The 21,558-nt window shown below is 42.4% G+C and overlaps 1 protein-coding gene across 2 annotated transcripts; it reads right to left on the reverse strand.

Annotated features, from left to right (window-relative positions):
• Nucleotides 1-1,793: 1,793 nt before the first annotated feature.
• LOC308081222 (uncharacterized protein) lies at nucleotides 1,794-5,625 on the reverse strand. 2 transcript variants are annotated; one of them, XM_080457611.1, is made up of 6 exons: nucleotides 5,592-5,625; nucleotides 5,181-5,446; nucleotides 4,667-4,726; nucleotides 3,773-3,880; nucleotides 2,921-2,986; nucleotides 1,794-2,834 (listed from the first exon to the last, which is right to left on the reverse strand). In XM_080457611.1, the coding sequence occupies exons 2-6, from the start codon at nucleotides 5,310-5,312 to the stop codon at nucleotides 2,106-2,108; spliced, it is 1,095 nt and encodes a 364-aa protein (XP_080313737.1). In that variant the 5' UTR covers nucleotides 5,313-5,446; nucleotides 5,592-5,625; the 3' UTR covers nucleotides 1,794-2,105. The 2 variants fall into 2 exon arrangements, with proteins under 2 accessions (XP_080313737.1, XP_080313736.1); XM_080457610.1 differs by having other exon boundaries at nucleotides 5,181-5,617.
• Between the last annotated feature and the right edge of the window lie 15,933 nt (nucleotides 5,626-21,558).

Raw genomic sequence — 21,558 nt, forward strand, 5'->3', positions numbered from 1 at the left:
TGATTTGAACATTTTCAAATGGCATTTCTTCTTCGGCCTAATGGGAATGTGTGTGCAAAATTTCACGGAAATTGCATGCCGTGTTCATGATTTGAGGCATTTTGTTCGAAACTGACTACTCCTGCAAACTTTGGAAGCCAATTTTTGCCAATCAGGATAGAATATGAAAAATCTGAAAGACCAGTTTATTTTAATGACTATAGAGATACTGTGTACCAATGGACCCTTCGCTAAACCCCACCCCAAAAGCGATTGTCCAATGCCAGCTTAGCAACCGTTGTTAGCCTGGCATAGGTCTGGCAAGCTTTCGTCACCTGCCATAGCTGTCAATGTTATTTCGCCCGCACAGGCGCACACACACAATCATTTGCAACATAATAGCAAGAATAGAAATACTACGATAACGCAATGGTGACTATGAACCACCTACCCAAACCCGTTGGAGGCTGCTTTTCCCAAGCTGAAATCTGCACTTAGACCGGGTCAGGGTGTGTTGAACACATACACAGCTTAACGTCAGGAAAGTTACACGACACGACTCACTCGCCCAGGTGGTGTCAATAATAGGCTACTAATCACCACAATCGTAACAAAATTCAGAATCACAGCGCTGCCTGTTTCGGATTCCGCACGTTAAAGTATATTAATTCATTTGTTCGTCTATTTATTAACTCCTGCTGCAGTCTTGCCCTGTGGTAAATGAAAACTCCTGTTACAGTCATGGATAAACTTTAACCTGGTGTTTGCACTTTCTCCATTTACGGTCCGTACATCTATATAAACGTTCAGATTTCAAATATAAAGTGCTTACCCCATGGCCACGGATGCTAAAATTATGCACGGGACTCTCAAAAGTACCCGTATATTCTGTATTGTTCAATAAAAAGCATTTTAATCCGATCAGTGAACATTTTCTCATAATGTATCAGAGTGCAATACACCTACAAACCGATAGGGTCGCTCAGTTGAAAGTGCATGAAGAAAATGGCCACCGATCAGATTTAAATGCTTTTTATTGAACAATACGGATGATACGGGTACTTCTGAGAGCCCGTACATAAATATAACAGCCGTGGCCATGGGATAAGCACTTTATATTTGAAATATGAACGTTTATGTAGATGTACGGGCCATAAATGGAGAAAGTGCAAACACCAGGTTGAAGTTCATCCATGACAGTCGACCGTCGTGTATCCATGGCTATTACTCCCTCTAACATTTCCCATGTTTTTAGTTTATTGAAATAATGTCATGCACATTTGTCCAGTGCATAGCCTACTGCAGGCCTTGTTGACTAGATTTAGAAGAGATTTTGAAGCTCTTGCTCCTGAAATGATCGATTATTTTTAAGGGGAAAAGCCATCATTTAACATGCAAGTCAATGGGTGAGAAGCGAAGTTTGCCAGGCGCTGCCAGGCCTGGGTGTGACTAACTTCGCACCACCAGTCACAGAGTGGAGTGGGTGGGGCTTAGCGAAGGGTCCATTTGCAGGATTTTTGGCCGAAATCTGTAGGAGCACTGTCCAAAAATGTGTTTTGCTAAAAGCAGCCTCCTGGTGGCGCTATAAAGGCCCATGTGAAAAATTTGGGGCAGAGTTTCTGCTCTGGCATCCAGGGACTGTGTGTGCACAGTTTCACTGCAAGCAAGCCAAGGGTGCCAGAGATTAGCTGTACACAGACAAGACAGAATGACACACACGGACGGACAGGGGGCAAAACATACTCTCTCGCCATGCCTTTCGGCCTGGCGGAGACAATAACAGGCACTTGTGTGATTAAATTTACCTGGATAACATCAGATTGAATAATCTGCTTGGTCCAGTCATCCATAAAGCTATAGGTTGTGTATTTGGCTGAAAATCCAGGGCTGTCTGACCTATGGAAGCACAAAGCACTGTTTTCATTATGCGGGAATAGAAGTTCTGCATTTACCATCTATAAGAAGAGACAACAAAGATAAACCTTTACTGATCCCCAGGCGGGAAATTCAGGTGTCATACCAGGCAGTAACATCAGTAAGAATGAAACAGGAGAGGTATAGGTACAGTAAGAGTGACAGTTGAGAACTTGAGATTAAACAAAAAAAAAAGAAAAAGGCTTAGATTATCACTGGATATCAGCACCGGGTCTCCGGGCGAATGAATACCAGATATGTACAGACAGTGACATTTTATCAATAGCTATGTACATTATGTATACTTGCCTGGCATCGCCACAAAGGTGTACTGGCTTCCCTGCATTTGCATCTTCTATGATGGTGGCGAGTATTGACTTGTGTTGCAGGTCGTACTCTTGTTTTATGACGGGCAGGAAGTAGGAGGACTGGTATTCATAGAAAGTGGTACTTTCTGGCAACTGTACATTACAAAGATCTGCCCAGTCTTTGATTTCTGTAAAGGTAGAGCCAGTGAACAGCACAGAAGCCATTGACACAATATTTGTCTGTGGCATCTGCCTCACATCCGGACATGACTGCCAACTCCCTGTGTGTCGTTTCACACACTCCCAAGTAATCTTAATTTGACTCCCTTTATGAATTGTACTAGTATCTGTGATTCCAGACCCACACTCTGGACATCTTTTAAATAGTTGCATTAGGTTCGATTCGTTAACAATCCACTTTCTTTGATTCCAAACATCACTGTATGTCTCAGAGTCTTCAGAGTCTTCAGAGTCTACACTAGAGCTTGCTGACGTGGGAGGTTTATAGTCTGAAGTTGTCTGACTAGCTCCTAATGAGCTAGAAAAACTTGTGTCCATTTGTGGTGAGGTGGGTTCATCTTCATCTGTGATTTGCTGATCAAGAGGTATGTCATCGGTAGATTCGGTACCTTCCTAATAACAGAAAATATATATATATAAAACTTTGTCATTGTTTTGTCATCTATCTTCATTCATTCATTCATATATAAAAAACCTACCAAAGACAATCTCTCTGGTGAACATGGAGGTCTTGAGACGGTCGCAAGACCCATGGCTTCAAGTTGCTGGAAAAAGAAACAACTGTTTGTCTCCAAAGTAAATTAGCACATCAACGCTATTATTATTCAAACAATTAAATATGGTAATGGTGTACATACATAATAGTAACGATGTACATATATTCTATAAGTTGGGTGATGAGTGATGAAAGCAGTCACACCAGGCCTAAGTCAAACTAACTAGACTGACTACAGTCGGTGCCTATTGACTTTGTCGTTTGTCATGTTGACATCACACTCCTCATTTGCCTCACTCACTCGTGCAGTAAATGTAGTTCCAAATACTACCACGAGGTGGCGCTTTGGAGTCACTTTTTTTTTGTTTCAGACAGACAGACAGACAGACAGACACAGACAGACAGATGAGATCTGAGTCCTGACCTGGGAGTCATAAAAAAATAGCAGATCTACAAGCTCACATTGCCTGGCGTGTGTGTGATTATAATTATAATTAATATAATATACTATTATATACTACTATACACGTCGTGTAGACCCACTTGTAGATTGGCTTTTTTTTTTTTTCTTGCATCATTTGCTGTGTAGTATTTATCTTACTTGTTTCTACTTTTTTGAAAATGCGCAGACAGTGTAGTGGTGGAAGCTGACGATTACTGATTTTAGGGCCCGCGTTCGAATCCCATGCTGTGAAGAAGTGTAATTGCTATTTTTGAATTTATATCGTTAAATCAATGTTAATGTAACTCTGAGAGTGTCGGTGTGATTACACACCTGTTGCACACAGGATAAATCAGCCCCTTCAGTATGTAATACAAGCTTGAAATAAATTACCTTGTGTCTTTTCTTAGACATTGGAGATGATGGCTGCAATGGGTGACGACAGAGAGCAGGGGCGGGGTGCACGGGCATAGCAGCAGACAGTCCAAATGTTTCATCTTTCTATAAAGCCATTCAAAATAAGAATTGTTCTTTAATCCACACATATGCATTAACATCATAACATGGATAGGGAGATTGATAAACTGCACAGCATGTAAAACATGGCAAGAACGGTTACGTGTGTGTGTGTGTGTTGTCCATGATTTGCTGACTGTACTTTTTTACAGCACCTTGTAATATTTGTGTCCTTGTATTGTATCCTGTATTGTATGTAGATGTATAAATAAATGATTAAATGTGTGTGAGAGAGATACACTTATCCGCCACTGACAATCCATCCAGTCCTTTCCTATAATTCATGTGTCTGTCTACATTAACATGTAGTATTGCGGCTGATCAGTCATTGGCCTTTAAAAACTGTATGACGCGCATTAAAATACTCAGTTCCAAACAAATGCTCAAGTTTAAAATGTTTACTGTGCAGTGTCACCAATTATTAGAATTTACAATTTACAATAAATAAATCTGTAATAAATCTGTGCACAAGATAAGTTAAACAGTGAGCAATTAACAATACAAAATGCGGTCAACAAAAATGTAGCTCTCCCAGCTCACCCTACCTCCATGGGCAAACCAACCAATAAAGGTGAGCAGGTGAGAGCCACATTTATAGTCACCGGAGGCCACCCACAAAGGCACACCCACCAACAAGGTGCCAATGAGGTGCCTCCAGCAATCTCATACCAATAACCCCATCCAGTGCACAAATACAAATATAATCCTTCATTTAGCCTTTGAAAATACCCTCTTATTATTTATTTTTTAAGGAGGAGGACAAGCACTTACATTTTTAGCTAGGGTCACTGTAGGTATGGCATTCAAAGTCAAATCTATAGTGGACATAACCTGGAAATAAAAACAATAACATTTAATGTCAAAATGAATGTAAAAAAACCAATGTATATATATATATATATATATATATATATATATATATATATATATATATATATATATACACACACACACACACACACACACACACACACACACACACACACACACACACACACACACACACACAGAGTAGATCCCAGGCCAGACCTATTTCATTTGGTTAATTTAATTCATGCTTATGGAATAAGTCATTTGTATTGACTGGCATGTTTGCACATTAGTTTCAGTGCAGTTAGTGCATTAATATGCATCAATAGTATTATAGTCAACAACTATTGACTCAAAATATAAAGATGGCAAGGTACAATAATGCAACAACCACAATATTTAAAGTAGGCATGCATATGCAATATAAGCAACGCAAATACAATACAAAAATGTAATAGACTGTAGGCCTATTTACCTCAGCGTGCCTACGTTTCTCCAAGGCACCTCTGTATTTTGGGACAGCACCCGTTCCACTCCATGGAAAGACAGAGGGAATGGCCGTGCTGGTGAGCCTTCTCCTTGGTGTAGTCCCCATGAGGGATGCCATGAGGTCCCTTTCGTAGTCCTGCTCAGTAAAGTGTTTGCTGCACACACGTAGTGATTTAATCTTGGCTGCCGATGTTTTAACATCATAATTCACATTCCTAATCGCAACAAGCCACTTGCGACATCTGGTAACATCTGTTGTTGGTGGAAAGGAATGGAATATGGTGCCTTCAAGGTTGACTTTTACATAACATCCAGGGACAGAACACCAACTTGCTCTCCTTGTTCCTTGTTTTTTATTAGACATTTTTGGAAATCGTTACTTATGTTTCTCACTCACTTGTCTGTCCGTCTCGTTGATACTAGTGTTTGTTTTGACTTGATTTCCCCCCTTCTGGGCACGCTGGCGCCGTTCGTTGAGCAACGTCATCACGTTCACCCAAATATGGGCAAATGATTTCCGCCTCCTGTAGCTCCGCGTAAAGAGATGAATAATAGCGGTAGGAGTAGATCCTGACCGTTTTTAATGGCCTATAGGTATATATTCTGGCTCACAAGACATAGCACTTGTACATAATCCAGCTGAATTGGCTGAAAATGCTCTAAAAAGTTTTTTATTTCAATTGAAAGTGCGCTGTTTCTGAGGAGGGAGAAAAGTCCCATTGTAGACTGCGGGCAGCCTAGGGGGCGGGGCCACATTCCACACCGAGCCGACGTCACTGCCCAAATAATCAAATACTGCTGTTCTCGGCTGAACAGAAGGTGGAGCACTCGCGCACATTTCCACTCACCAGCATTAACATATATACATGACATCGTTCACTGTTGAAAATGGGTGGTCTTCCCCTTTAATGTGTCATTTATTTACCTGGTGTATTATGTTATTATTATTTTTTTATCTCATAGAATTGAAATCTGATTGTTTGATTCATTGAGATTTAGGTTTTCTATTGTAATCAGCAAAATAATTCAGTGCTTTTAATGGCACCTGTCTTTTTAAACCAGTGTTCATGCTGAAAATTAACAAACGAGGGTTCATGCCATTTACTTATATTTTGCACTCTGTAACAGGCTCTCCAGATAATGGCATCTGCTAAATGGCTACAGTAAATTGTAATTGTACGCTTCAAACCAAAGACGGAGGGCTGTGTGGATAAAAAAAAGAGGATGTCTCTCGACCCAGACATGTCTGGATGCTTGACATTTTCCCAACTTTATTGCTCCCAAAATAGAAGCTACGCACGGAGCTCAACGATCTCTGACGCGTCCACTTCCCCTCAGCAACTCCCACCTCTGTCTCTCTTTTTTTTTTTTTCTCCTCATCTCACTCAGTTTTCCTCTCTCTCTCTCTCTCTCTCTCTCTCTCTCTCTGCAGTCTGTCTGTCTCCCTCCCTCCTCGGCTTCCGGTGGAAGAAGTACTCGGTTTAATTAATTAATTTATTTTTACACGATAAGCAGTGGTGGGAAAAGTACTCATCACATTTGTTACTTAGTAAAAGTATAAATACTGCAATGTAGGAATACTCTGTTAGGGCACGGCCCCACCGCACTTTTATTTTACCTCTGGGGCGGAATCTGCCAATGCTTTGTCAGTGCAAATACGTGGAAAAAATGCGCAAGACCTGAAACCACGCATTTGCATTGACAAAGCATTGAAAGATTCCGCCCCATAGGTAAAATAAAAGTGCGGTGGGACCGAGCCCTTAAAAGTAAAAGTTCGGAATTCAAGATGTACTTGAGTAAAAGTACAAAGGTATTGGTATCAACATGTACTTAAAGTACCTAAAGTAGCGACAATGCGTCAAGTAGATCGGCTATTTTCAAATGGCCTAAATGTATGGGGCTGAATTAATGCATGTTTTGTAATAATCATCAGACTCTCCAAAGTAAAGTAACTAAAGTTTTCAAATAATTGTAGTGGAGTAAAAGTATAATATTTGCCTCTGAGATGTAGTGGAGTTGAAGTAAAAGTATTGGATATTGGAAATACTCAAGTAAAGTACAAATACCTCAAAATTGTACTTAAGTACAGCACTTGAGTAAATTAAAAAAATAGCCGATCTACAAGCTCACAATGTGTCGCGATGTGACACATTGCATTTTATACATTAGACAACTTTGTGATAATGCATAATGAGTACTTTCTACTTTTGGTACTTAAAGTACATTTTGATACCAATACTTTTGTGCTTTTACTCAAGTATATTTAGAATTTCAGACTTTTTCTTGTTTCAGAGTATGTCTACATTGCGGCATTGATACTTTTACTTAAGTAAAGTACTTTTTCCTCCACTGATAGATAGTTGAAAATGGGTGATGTGGTCCTTTAAGTACAGTTACATGAGTAAATGTACTCGGTTACTTTGCACCACAGTCGGCGTCTGTCTTGGCCATGCAGTTTCTCGGCCCCATTGCTCCCTCCCGGCAGTGAGAGCCGGTCTGCTGGGCTGTGAGGTCTTCATTAGAGCCTGCCAAGCCCTCCGCTGTGCCGGGTGTGCGCCGGACAAATGGCTCTTTAATACCCCCGCCATTCTCTCTCTCTCTCCCTCCCTCTACCCCTCTCTCTCTCTCTCTCTCTCTCTCTCTCTCTCTCTTCTCTCCAACTGTCCGTGCTGTTGGCAGCCAGTCCCTCCAGGCTTTTAACTGGCTGATGAGAGAAGGAAAGGGAGAAGAGAGAAAAGGCACGGCATGGTGATCAGCGGTTTGATCAGGGGCTGCGGGTGCTTGTAGTGTGTGTGTGTGTGTGTGTGTGTGTGTGTGTGTGTGTGTGTGTGTGTGTGTGTGTGTGTGTGTGTGTGTGTGTGGCAGAGGGGGCCTGTGGCCAGCACCTGTAGATCAGAGAGGCCCCTGCAAGACTATCAGGGAAAGGGACTCACGCTGAGTAACCTGGAGTTTCGGCGTAAAGCTCACATTGCACACTTTCCACGTGGACATGCACACTGTTGAACCGCATGAACCCTAAGGCAGGGGTCTTCAACAGGGGGTCCGGGACCCCTAGGGGGGTCCTCAGAGTAACTACAGGGGGTCCCCCAAATCTTTTTTTGTGATGGGGAACATTAGCCGAAAATAGCAGATCTAGATCGGCTATTTTCGGAGAGTTGGTGTAGAGGGAAAAAGAGCAGACCAAGTACAGAGCCAACGGTCAAGTTGACTAAATATTGAGGGTTTGAGAGGTTAACTGTCTGAAAATACAGTTAACACTGTTCACAATTCCAACATATTACATTATATTTATATTATATTGTATTTTTCACGATTATTAACACACGTTTCTCAAAACAATACCAGCTTTCTCAGAACTTCACACACAAAACTGAAAACCTCTCACACAAAATGCTAAACCCTACACTCCCTTCGCAAGATGACTCTTTGCATTTGGTACACACAGCCATATTTTCAAATGACACACACAAGTATGTGTACCACCATTCATTATAGTACACACAACTAAGCATTTGCTGCACACTATAGCATTTACAGCACAGTGCAGGGCAAAATTTAAAACACAATCATAGAAATGGCACACACCATATCAATGACAATGACTTTTTCTCCTTTTGTAAAATGACTCAGTGTAGGCCTACTTTTTTCATAGTCAAACATAAAACAGCACACAAATATGCAACCAAAACAGTTTTATTTCTCTACATGATTTAGGCATCACGCCTGTGGTTCATGTCTGGCCAGAGGGCCTCATCTACATCACAGGCAATGTTTTCCCTGTCCAAGCAGCGTTGTAAGAAACGCCTCGAGTGGCGCATGAAGCCCTGACAAGACTCGACACTGATGTCGCCACAAGCCTCCTCCATGGCCTGGAGCAGTGGGACCCGGCTCTGTGGGTTCCGTTCATATACCTTCCACCTCCAAGCTGAAAATAACTCCTCAATGGGATTCAGGCAAGGAGAATAAGGTGGAAGGTATAGAACTGAAAAATGTGGGATGTGCTGGGACCACTCACGCACTTGAGCAGCCCGGTGGAAGCTCACATTGTCCCAAATGAAAATTGCTCACCAGATCTGAATGTTTAGAGATTTGAATATTTGTGTGTTGTAGATTGATGCTTTGAGATTTTACGTGAGAAGTGTGTGCAACAACTGAACATTGTCTGTAGTGTTTGGACAACAAGGTGATGTTTAACTGACATCAGAGTGTAAAGAAGGAAAGTCAGAGTCTAATGCAGATAAGGAATTTGAAGTAGCTTTTGTGTGTTAACAATAGTGAAAAACTGTAATAGAAAAGATAATGCACACAGGTATGTCAAACAAGTCTATGAAGGCTATGAAGTCTACCGAAAAAGTTCAAACTGCAACAAAAAATGTTACAATATGTAGTGGGGGTCCCTGCTTCATCTCTCTCTCTCAGCAAAGGGGTCCTTGGCCTGAAAAAGGTTGAAGACCCCTGCCCTAAGGTGTTCTGGGGCAAACATTTGGCAAAAGTAGCAGATCCACGAGCTCACGAATGCATCGCAATAACACACGTTGTGTGTTCCGATGGAATGTGCTATTTTCTCTTAAAGGCTTGTATTTTTAACTTCAAGTCAAGTTTGGAGGGGAGACCTTTGTTAGTCCTACGGGAGAAATTCAATTTCAGCTTCACCCAGCTGATGGCTTCTCATATGGTCATGATGGGGCGGTTCTGAAGAGAGAGAGAGGAAGAGAGAGAGAGAGAGAGAGAGAGAGAGAGAGAGAGAGAGAGAGAGAGAGAGAGAGAGAGAGAGAGAGAGAGAGGGGAGGGGGGAGTTGAAATATAGCAGCATGTCTGTGCATGTCAACTGAGCACACCAGGCACCTTTAATCACCTGCCATGTCATGGAATCGCTGAGACAGGGCCCCCCTTTCACCTTTAAAGAGCGCTGTCTCTTTCTTTCCCTAACTACATGCTCCTACCCCCCGCTCTCTCTCTCTCTCTAGCTCTGTCTCTCTCTCTCTCTCTCTCTCTCTCTCTCTCTACCTCTGTCTCTCTCTCTCTCTCTCTCTCTCTCTCTCTGCTTGTCGTGTTTCTCTTTGCCTCGCTCGTAAAGAGAAAAACGGCTTCCGCTCAGCGCCGTGTTCTGTGCCCGTCTGTCTCTCCCCATCTGTCTCCGCCAAAGCTTTTTCTCTGCTTCTTTTCTTTTTTTTCTCTCCAGTCGACTCCCCCTGGCATTGTAGTTATTTTTTTCTTTTTCAGACTTTGTGTCTGGCACGGCGTTGCTGTGGGGCAGAAACCTCCTATCTCCATATTTTAACGTGAGTTTTTTTCCCACAAATGAATGCCCTACTTCGTCATGCTAAAGCGTCACACGAAAGCAGCAAAACTATAGCAGATCTACAAGCTCAAAACGCGTCACATCGTGACACGTTCTGAGTGGATCTGATTCTTTTGCCACGTTTGAATTTGAATCCTGAAAAGGAACCGTTTTGGTCATATGAGGTTTCCACCCGACAGAGACGACAGGTAAGTGGTGAGTGGAGCCTGACACGCACGCACGCACGCCCGCCCGCACGCCCGCCCGCCCGCACGCACGCACACGCGCACACACACACACACACACACACACACACACACACACACACACACACACACACACAGACCCACCGTTTAGGCCTACAACTGCCATTCCCCATCTCTTGTAAGTAATCCTCATGCCACACTACTCTCTTATTGTGTGTGTGTGTGTGTGTGTGTGTGTGTGTGTGTGTGTGTGTGTGTGTGTGTGTGTGTGTGTGTGTGTGTGTGTGTGTGTGTGTGTGTGGCCCTTTGGGACGTCAATTTAGTGACTTTCACAGTGATACGACCCGGCCTAGGGGTGTCACACACTCCCCAAACACAGCCAGCCAACACCAGTTTAATATCCAAAAGACAGTGCTTTATTGTAGGATTGACAAAAACTGATATGTTAGCTCAGGGTGGGCTCTAAACTCCTAATCCCCAAAACATCCTATGCTTACCTACAAATAAAATAACAGTACAAAATCTTATCCATTATAACCCACACAGTATCAAGGCTGTACACTAAAAAATACGTTATCACATATCTAAAACCCTGGTAAACACTGAAAGACAGGACTGGTGTGGTTGGAGGCTGGTAAAAGAAACACCTCCGAGGACTGGTGACAGCCAGTTTTTTAGTCCCCAGGCTGGTCACAGGAGCCAATCACCATCAGGGTCCACCTAGTAGCCAACCACTCAGTAAACACTCACACCAGCTGGTAGTCAATCAGCCACTCATCACTACTCAATCACGCTTACACACATGTGCGCAGGCAACCACGCACGCACCAATGAGGGCAGAGACATGCAGAGGCAAACAACACACTTAAGGGTCTCAGGTCCTCATTCTGATCTGTCTAATCTCCTACATCCTAGCTCCTACAGGAAGTAGAATACGGTCGGCCATTTTGCTCCTCATATCAAGTCTCTTATGCCTGCTCGAAGGGACATAGGAAATAGGATTAGGAAGCATCAATGACGCTGCCAAGGAACTACACATGTGCCCCTCGTGTCATAACATGGAGCAAGTAAAAGTCCCAAGTCAATTAAAGGTAGGGTAACTGATATATATATATATATACATTTTTTTTTTTAAAGGTTAAAGTACTATATTCTGATAGCAATCATTGCTACAGAGCGTTTGTTCGGTCAAAGGGGTCTCTCCAGCTCTTTAGTAAACAGAATATAGTACATTTTCAGGTAGGTGACAAAGTTTAAGCCAATCAGGAGAGAGCTCTGAAAATGCATGTTCTGTTTAATAAAGAGCTGGAGAGACATGGGAGACTCTTTTTTTTTTTTTTTTTTTTTTTATCCCGCGATTTTTGTAACCCATTTTTTTCACCCGGTGCCAATTTCCTAAGTGATCCTGGGCGCTACACCAGCCCTACACCAGTATTACACCAGTCACCCCACAGTAGGGAGGCCAGGGCCGAGCTCATGCTTCCTTCAGGCATGAGAGCCAACTGACCTTCTTGTCACCTGACAGGGGGGAGTTTCCCTGGTTGGACGTAGCGCGTGGAAGGAACACGTTATTCCAACCAGTTCCCTTCCCCTCCATCAAGCGCCCCGGCTGTCATGGGGGAGGCGGTATAGTGACCAGGATTACTACATGTTTTTGTGAGGGTATTAACTACCCTAGGAGACACGGGGAGAACATGCAAACTCCACACAGAGTAGGCCCTTTCGCCAACCCCACCTAGGGTATGGGCGCTGATGACGCGGAGGAGAAGACACGCCCCCAGCGCCCACAGCGTCCCCGGCGGGAATCGAACCCAGGACCTTCTAGCTGTGAGGCGACAGCGCTACCGACTGCGCCACCGTGCCTCCTCGGGAGACTCTTTTTAAAGAACAAACACTCTAATAGCAATGAGTACTATCAGAATATGGAGCTATTTAACACTTATTGATTTAACGTGTCTATTTTTGGGCTCTGCAGCAGCCGAGATATGTGGCTTTATTTGTGTTGATGGAGGAGGATCAGGGAGAGAGAGATAGAGAGAGAGAGAGAGAGAGAGAGAGAGAGAGAGAGAGAGAGAGAGAGAGAGAGAGAGAGAGAGAGAGAGAGAGCGAGGAGGGGTTGGTCTAAACATGGCACTGACCCACGCTGTGAGTGAGTTTTGCATTCCCCAGCAGACATGTCAGTGAGTGCTGCTACCACTGGATCTCATACTGTGTCGCCCCAGGCGACAGAGACACAGCTTCTATCTGTGCGTGACTGTGTGTGTGTGTGTGTGTGTGTGTGTGTGTGTGTGTGTGTGTGTGTGTGTGTGTGTGTGTGAGTGAGCATGTGTGAGCATGTGTGCACACACACTCTCACACACACACACACACACACACACACACACACACACACACACACACACACACACACACACACACACACACACACACACATTATTTCCATGGTTCCTCACTACGTCATTAACCATTGCTTTGATATCAAAGTTACTTTAGAAGTATATGTTCTACTTAAACAAGACTCTACTTCAGAAGGGAAGTCATGCCATTCACTTAGGCCCGCAGGTATACCTCCATTGTCAACTCCTCCACAAACAGGACAGTTCAATGGCAGTTATGGAGGGACTGTCCAGCCCAGTCAACCAGCTCCTTCCCACACGTTTCCAGCTCCAGACCCAAGAGATAAATCTGGTGTCTCTCCAGGACCCAAACTTACATGAATACATTGTGAATTAAATTTAAGCCCTATTTCATAGTAAGCAGAAATGTTCAAAAATAGAGTTTGTAATATTTTTTTTAAAGAAAGTGGAACCGAATAGAACACGCAGCCACCTCTCCACTGAACTGAATGGCCGCCCGTTCTTTTCTGTTGCCCTATTACTTTGAATAACATACATACATACATACATACATACATACATACATACATACATACATACATACATACATACATACATACATACATACATACATACATACATACATACATACATACATAAATGTAAACTAGGTTTCTGACATAGTACAACACAGCTGCAGATAAAACCAAACAGGAGTGTTTGGCTGGCAGTCTCCATGGTCAAAGATAAGCATTTTATGGCACCCATGCAATCACACATCTAATTAAGGGGAGGCTTCACCAATGCTCTGCACACACACACACACACACACACACACGCACACGCACGCGCGCGTGCACACACACACATGCACACGCACACGCATACGCACACGCACACACACACACACACACACACACACACACACACACACACACACACACACTAGATCCACGCTGAATCGCTTTTTCATTAACTATGGTTTTCAGTTAATTAAAGGTTAGTCAGATGGAATAAGGCTTATGAGAGTTACTCTGATCTGGCTACTGACACACGCACACACACATGCACACGCACACACACAAACACACACACACACACACACACACACACACACACACACACACACACACACACACACACACACACGCGCGCGCGCGCGCGCAGGCACACACACGCATAGGCACACACACACTCGATAAGAGAGCAGTTCACTTGGCTTATCCTCTCCACACAAAGCCTATCAGATCTGTGTCACGCAGGGAGAACCTCGTCTTTGTGTCTGTTATTCTTCACACACACACACACACACACACACACACACACACACACACACACACACACACACACACACACACACACACACACACACACACACACACACACACACACACTCGGGGTGAGTCTCAGAGCAGCCGTGCATGTCATCCAGATCATCGCACATGCGCGCCATCACATAGACACGCGCGCACAACAAACGTATCGCTGCACCGCATCTCCTCCAGCTGTCAGCATCTGTCCATTGAAGTGAGTTACACCAAGCCATGCTAAGCAGGATTAACCCATTCAACCCAGGAACGCATCTGTATCATTTGAAATTTTATCATTTTATACTTTGGCTATTCAAAAATAGCAGATCTACAAGCTCATAGCGCGGAGCTTGTAGATCTGCTACCGTGAACATTATTTTGTGCAAATCTTTGAATATATATATTTTTTTAAACGACATTTCTTACTAAAATCTTTGCTTTTGGGGGTCCCTGGAACAAAACTTTTTCATGTCAAGGACCCCCAAAATTATATGTATGTGGCCGTGGACCCTCATCTTGTTCCAGGGACCCCCCTATTTCCGTCCATAGTGTGGCATATTGTGTATGTTTCTGCACAGAACTACACGTAAGAGATAGGGTATTTTTTCCATACTGTTATTGATAAACATACAAAATAATTGGATTCAGGTTGGAAATAGGCGAGGATTAAGTTTGTAAAAATGAAATGTTTGATACTAGAAAACCTGCACAGTAACAGCTATGCTGACTCTTCATTTGCTGGGAGATGGCCATGGCCCTATAAATCTAACCTATACACCTCCCTCCAGCAATCATCTGATTCCTTCTTGGTAGAAAGCTAAAAAAGGCATCATATTTGAGCTCATTGATGTCAGCAAAGTTTCCATGCCTGGACAAGCATGACTCAAGACCATTATATTCCAGTGAAGGCACACTATGGAAAGATGAGACAGAGCTTAGGCTACTCAGAACAAAAGCAGTATAAGCATCACAAACAGATTTGTGACATTTTGCAAGGACTTGCACACGTGCTTAATGTTGGAGCACAAAGTGTCTATTCTGTTGCATCAGTGGCCAAATGGACTATAGCAAAGAAGATCAACTGTGTTGGAATTAATGAGAGGAGGTTAATGTTCTATTCATAAATGGTCTTATAGTAGCTATTAACTAATGCTTAAAATTACTTTTTTTTAAATAAACCATTTTGGAACCGAAATAGGGAACCGTTAGGAACCGGAATTGATAAGCATATTAACCGGAATCGGATTCCTAAAAATCCTATAGCGATGGGTGAAGTGGTCCCATTCAATCCGCATCTGTGTCATTTTAGATTTCTTAGGCTTTTCAAAAATAGCACATATATACATGCGCATAGCGCGGCACAGAGTGTCGTGCTATGAGCTTGTAGATCTGCTATTTTTGGAGGGAAAAAAAAGAACATTTGTGCAAATCTTTCCATTATTATTTTTAAAGAGAACATTTGTCAAATATTTTGTTCCAGGGACCCCCAGAAGCAAAGATTTGAGTTACAAATATTGGCTTTAAAAAATATATATTCAAAGATTTGCACACATTTTCACGATTTTTCTAAAAATAGCAGATCTACAAGCTCATAGCGTGTCACCGAGTGCCGCGCTATGAGCTTGTAGATCTGCTATTTTCAGTAATGGAAACCAATCGTTGCTTCCAGGCAGAAACCTTGTAACCTTGAAAACGTGTGAAACGTGTCTCTTCGCGCCACGTTTCAAGCTTGTAGATCTGCTACTTTTGCCATTTTTTAAAATTTTAATCCTGAAAAGTAACAATTTTGGACATATGAGGTTTCCACCCGACAAAGACGATATTATGAGTTATTACATTCCATAGACTGACTGTGGGTGTGTGTGTGCGCGTGTGTGTGTGTGTGTGTGTGTGTGTGTGTGTGTGTGTGTGTGTGTGTGTGTGTGTGTGTGTGTGTGTGTGTGTGTGTGTGTGTGTGTGTGTGTGTGTGTGTGTAGAAACAGTGGTGTGAGGGGAATGGACTGGCTTCAACATACTGTACTGTGCACACAATGTTGTCTCCAAAGGGGGAAATTCTGAGAAGCCAAGAGTGTTTACTTTATCTATTGACAGAACTGTGTGCGTGTGCGTGCATGTGTGTGTGTATACTGTATATATAAAACAACACAATATATATATTTTTTCTCTAATACCTTATACTTCTACTCCTCTACATCTCAGATGTGTATTTTATTTTTATTTTGTATGTATATCTTTCATCATCAGACAGAGATAATCAAACACCTGCTGTTAGGCCTTAATGCAGCATGAATCCTAGAATAAGAGAGTTGCTGAGCAATTTCCGGGCATTTGAGATTGTTGTTGTTGTTTTTATCAGGAAAGGAAGTGCACATTGATTCAGTCCTTTTGAATAATTCATTTGTCGTTCCCTCTATTTCTCTCTCTTTTGTTGTGTATATCTTTCACCCTCAGCCACGCAGGCACGCACGCAGACAGTGGTGGAAAAAGTACTCAAATGTTTTACTTAAGTAAAAGTATCAATACTCCAACGTAGAAATACTCTGTTACAAGTAAAAGTCCGGAATTCAAAATACAAAAAGTACTAATTATGCAGAGTGTCCCATTTCAAGCTCACAATGCGACACATTGTGAGCTTGTAGATCCGCTATTTTCAAAATTGGAAATACTCCAGTAAAGTAAAAAATACCTCAAAATTGTGCTCAAGCACAGTACTTGAGTAAATGTACTTAGTTACTTTCAACCACTGCACACACGTAGGCACGCGCCAGGTCCTCCACTTGCACCTGTCACTGCCATGTCAGATTGTATTTCACAGTGCTACTACACTGTGACATTTATCGGAAATCCGTCCATCCCCTAATAAAAAAAATAAACGAGAGACTGCTGGATTGATTCCTTGTGGTCTGGTCATGGACCTTCTGACCACAGTGTCTTTGGGGGTCTCTCGTGAACCCTCGTCCACCCTATAGCTATAGCGTCCATATTCTGGCCATGTCATGATTGAGCAAAAATGGATGAACATCCGGGTGAAAATGTTGAAACAATGTTGAAAATTTGCCCCAAGCTGTCAAGCTCGGCTAGAGGGCTCGCTCTATGGGAGATCCACTGTTCTTTGAGCCTACACGTCTCCCGAGCAACTTCGTGCTGGAACTATTCCTGAATCTGGCAACGCGAGTCAGTCCATGACGCCTGTCGTCAGCTCATGACCATGGATCTCAAAGCCAGTGGTTCTCAACCGGTGGGTTGAGAACCTCTGGCATGATTTTGGGGGGTCCCTAGACGGCAGTGAAGTGACAATTTAAGGAATTTTAAGACATTTCTAATACCCAAAAAATAAATTGAAAAAAATACCATTACTGCATCAACAGTAATCAACAAGGCCTGGACCTCTAGGCTCAGAGTGGCCTGACAGCGTGTCGCTGGTTCGAGTCCAGATCCCAACGGCCTTTGCTGCATGTCACTCCCCATCTCTCTCCCTCCATTTCCTGTCAGCCTACTGTCCTGTCAATAAAGGCATACCAAAAAGTTTATTATACTACAAGACCTGGTCAAACAAACATTGGCCAGATTGTCAAATAATATAAGAGGCGTTGCGAGGCGTTGTGAACTTGTATTTTCACAATATTTATCTGTGGAACCGAGTCAAACTAAATTGAATGCCTCAACTCCAAGTGCGTGGGTGAGGGGGGTCCCCAGTTCAAATATGATTATTTTGGGGTCATGGCCTGAAAATGTTGAGAACCACTGCTCTAAGCCAATGGAGTGGAACCGTTAGACAGAAAGTGGAAGTCAATAAAGTATCTACTGGAACTGCGCTCGCCCTTGATATCTTCTTTATAGCGTCGCGTTTGTTTATCCAATAGAAATGTTGCACTTAAGTAAAGTAAACATGAGAACTTTTCAACAGTCAACAAAATCCTGGCAGATGGAAAAGGTTCCAGGTCTGATTTAGGGAGTTTTAGAATTTTAGGAAGGTTGTTTTTCTTTAATGTTTCTTATGTTCTTAAATGTGATGTCTCTTGTTTAGTGTTTATTTAACTCTTTGCCTGCCGACGACAAGATTTCTCGTCAAATTCTGCCAAGGTTTTCAGTGGTTTCCCACCAGATGGCGCTGTTATCTACCCTATGAATGGTGCTTTCACTGCCTGACGACGACAGACCCGGAATTGACGTGTAACGAGCCGATCTCCGCGAGGACGGCGGTCACGGATAATATTCCATGATTTTTCAAAGGTACAGTCAAATCGCTGTTTTCGCTGGCAGCAGTGGTTCGCTTTGTTGTATCGTAATTTGTTGTCAAGTTATTTTATGTGAGGACCACAATGGAAATAAGTCGTGGACTTTGTGGTGTTTCATCCTAGATGGTTTTAACCCATTAAGACCATGTTGTTATACCTTTTTAAACCGGGAGTGCCAGTGAGTTGATCTCATCTCTATAGTCAGACTCGTCGTTGTTGACGATTCGGCCTATCACTGTCGTGTCGTCCGCATACTTTATGATGGTGTTGGAGTCATGTGTGGCTGTGCAGATCCACAAGCTCCGGCTCTATATGCACAGCAGCCATATTGGAAAGAAATTGGGCCTCTTCCTTACTTCCTTCACAGGTGTTACCAATGATTCTAATGAAGGCTCTGTTCCATTTCATGTAGCACAGTGGTTCTCAAACCCTTTAATTTCAAGGACCCCCATAACTCTGAGAGTGTACAAATGGAACCAAATGGACGGGTCCATTTGGTTCCATTTGTACGCTCTCAGAGTTACACACCTTTTAAGGGGCCATTTGGAACCCCCTCAAGGAACCATGAGGGTCCCTGGACCACATTTTGAGACTCACTGGTGTAGCAGAGTGTTTCCAGTGAGCCAACATGCACAACATCAGCACCCTGACTCTGTTTTTCAAGCCTTCATTAGTATCATTGGTAACACCTGTGAAGGAAGTAAGAAGAGGCCCAATTTCTCTCCAAAATGGCTGCCTGCCTATTGTCATTTTAGATGTTACTACGTATATATAGCAACAGGACTATCTGAAAAAAAATGGTTTGGATTTAGAAGGCGGTTTTAAAATATGGCTAATACTTAAGAAATGTACTAAGTTACTTTCCACCACTGGGAAGAGCGAGTGGGTCTAGAGGGGAGGCAAATACATTTCACAAGCGAGTGAATACGAGCAATTACTACTGTCAACACAGAGTGGTGTTGGTGGATGAATGCAAAAGGACACACAATCCTCTCCCGGTTGTCAGTCTGCCGTGAGGTGATTGTGAGAGGGAGGGCCTCTCTCTCCGCTCTCTTATACAAATCAATAAAGCAAAAAATATTGAAAAGCGCCCAGGGCTTGTTTAACCCATTCAATCCGGGAACACATCTCTGTCATTTTAGATTTAAAAATAATGTTATACTTTGTCAATTGAAAAAAACCAGATATACGGCTATGAGCTTGTAGATTTTTGCTATTTTTGAAAAATCATGAACATTTTAGCAAATCTTTGAATTTATTTTAAGCGAACATTTTTTACTCAAATCTTTGCTTCTGGGGATTCTACAAATGTCTTCTAAATCAGTTTTTTTTGGTTTAACTTATGTTGCTATAATTCAGTGGTTCTCAAACTTTTTCATGTCAAGGACCACCCAAAATGATCACGGCCCCCCAACTCAAAATATTTTGTTCCAGGGACCCCCCAGAAGCAAAGATTTAAGTCACAAATGTTCCCTTTAAAAATATATATATTCAAAGATTTGGAAAAGCTCATAGCCGTATATCTGCTATTTTTTAATAGCCAAAGTATATAATAATGGTTATAGCTCAAATCTAAAATGACACAGATGCGTTCCTGGTCTTAATGGGTTAAGTGGGTCCATACATTCTTGGGTGTTTGATTTTTTTTGTGGACTTTGTGTGGCCAGACTTTATTATTGTGTATTACTCCAGGCCTCGGGGAAAACGGGCAGCTGTTTGTTCGCAGGTTCCTTGAATGCTGAATGCACGGGCAGGGATAATGACACGGCTCTGGAAAATGGAACTTTTCAGAAATAATGAAAATTGCAGATCTACAAGCCAGTGGTGTAAAGTAACTAAGTACATGTACTCAAGTAATGTACTCAAGTGCACTTCTGAGGTATTTTTTGGGTGGTGAAACCGCCCCTATATGTGAGGTTTGGATATTTGCACACCAAATCCTGCGCTGTGATTGGCCACCAGTGTACCCCCTAACCCTGCACCGTGATTGGCCAATCACAGTCTATTCAGGACTGTGATTGGCTAGGGAAACATGACACATGTGCATAGCCCTATAAATAGGACTATGCACTTAAAAAAAACACATTTATGTTTTTTTTTTTAAGTGAATCACACTCCATTCAGTATTGTGATTAGCTAGCAAGACACCGCCCACTTCACACTGGGTGTGATTTTTGGGCGGTGAAACCGCCCCTATTAGTGTGGTTTGGATATTTGTACAACTAATCCTGCGCTGTGATTGGCCAAAAATGTACAAAAAGGTTTGGATATTTGTACAACAAACCCTGCACCGTGATTGGCCAATCACAGTCTATTCAGGACTGTGATTGGCCAGTGTCACATGACACATGTGCATAGCCCTATATAAGAAACCATAACTTTAAAAAAAAACATACATTTGTTTTTTTTTAAGTTATGGTTTCTTCCATCATAAAGAGTGTTTCAATAAATGTATTTGATTGGTTGACTCCATTCAGTATTGTGATTAGCTAGCAAGACACCGCCCACTTCACACAAGGTGTGATTTTTACTTTACTGGAGTATTTCCAATTTTCAGTACTTTTACTTCAACTCCACTACATCTCGGATCCAAGAGAGAGAGAGAGAGAGAGAGAGAGAGAGAGAGAGAGAGAGAGAGAGAGAGAGAGAGATAGAGAGAGAGATATTCATGGACTGTGATAAATACAATGTACAATTCGCAGTGAATGAGTACGTATGAGTTCATTGCAATTCATTGTATTGAGGGAATAGAAGTTTCTCTGTCTGATTTTAATTCATGGCAAAAAAAAAAGTGGATTTGCGGGGATAAACGTCTTTCAACAACCTACAGCAGCCATGGTTTAAAGTATAATTCGTTATTTCTACCAGAGTGTATAGCAGGGGTATTCAACTAGATTAGACAGGGGGAAGAATTGTGTAAACAAAAAAATGAACCAAATGTTCATGGTTAACCGTTTAACGGGTAACATTTGTAACCAGTTAATACGAGTCGC

This window comes from Gymnoscopelus braueri (genome assembly GCF_963280865.1).
Source record: "Gymnoscopelus braueri genome assembly, contig: SCAFFOLD_416, whole genome shotgun sequence".
Classification (NCBI taxonomy): Eukaryota; Metazoa; Chordata; class Actinopteri; order Myctophiformes; family Myctophidae; genus Gymnoscopelus; species Gymnoscopelus braueri.

What these genes read in the sequence shown, in the direction of transcription:
- LOC308081222 (XM_080457610.1), bottom strand. Translation starts at nt 5,558, where the DNA reads ATGTCTAATAAAAAACAAGGAACAAGGAGAGCAAGTTGGTGTTCTGTC. An exon ending in CAGTGACCCTAGCTAAAAAT is followed by an intron (nt 3,881 to 4,666) that starts GTAAGTGCTTGT and finishes ATGGCTTTATAG; the next exon opens with AAAGATGAAACATTTGGACT. An exon ending in CACCAGAGAGATTGTCTTTG is followed by an intron (nt 2,835 to 2,920) that starts GTAGGTTTTTTA and finishes TTCTGTTATTAG; the next exon opens with GAAGGTACCGAATCTACCGA.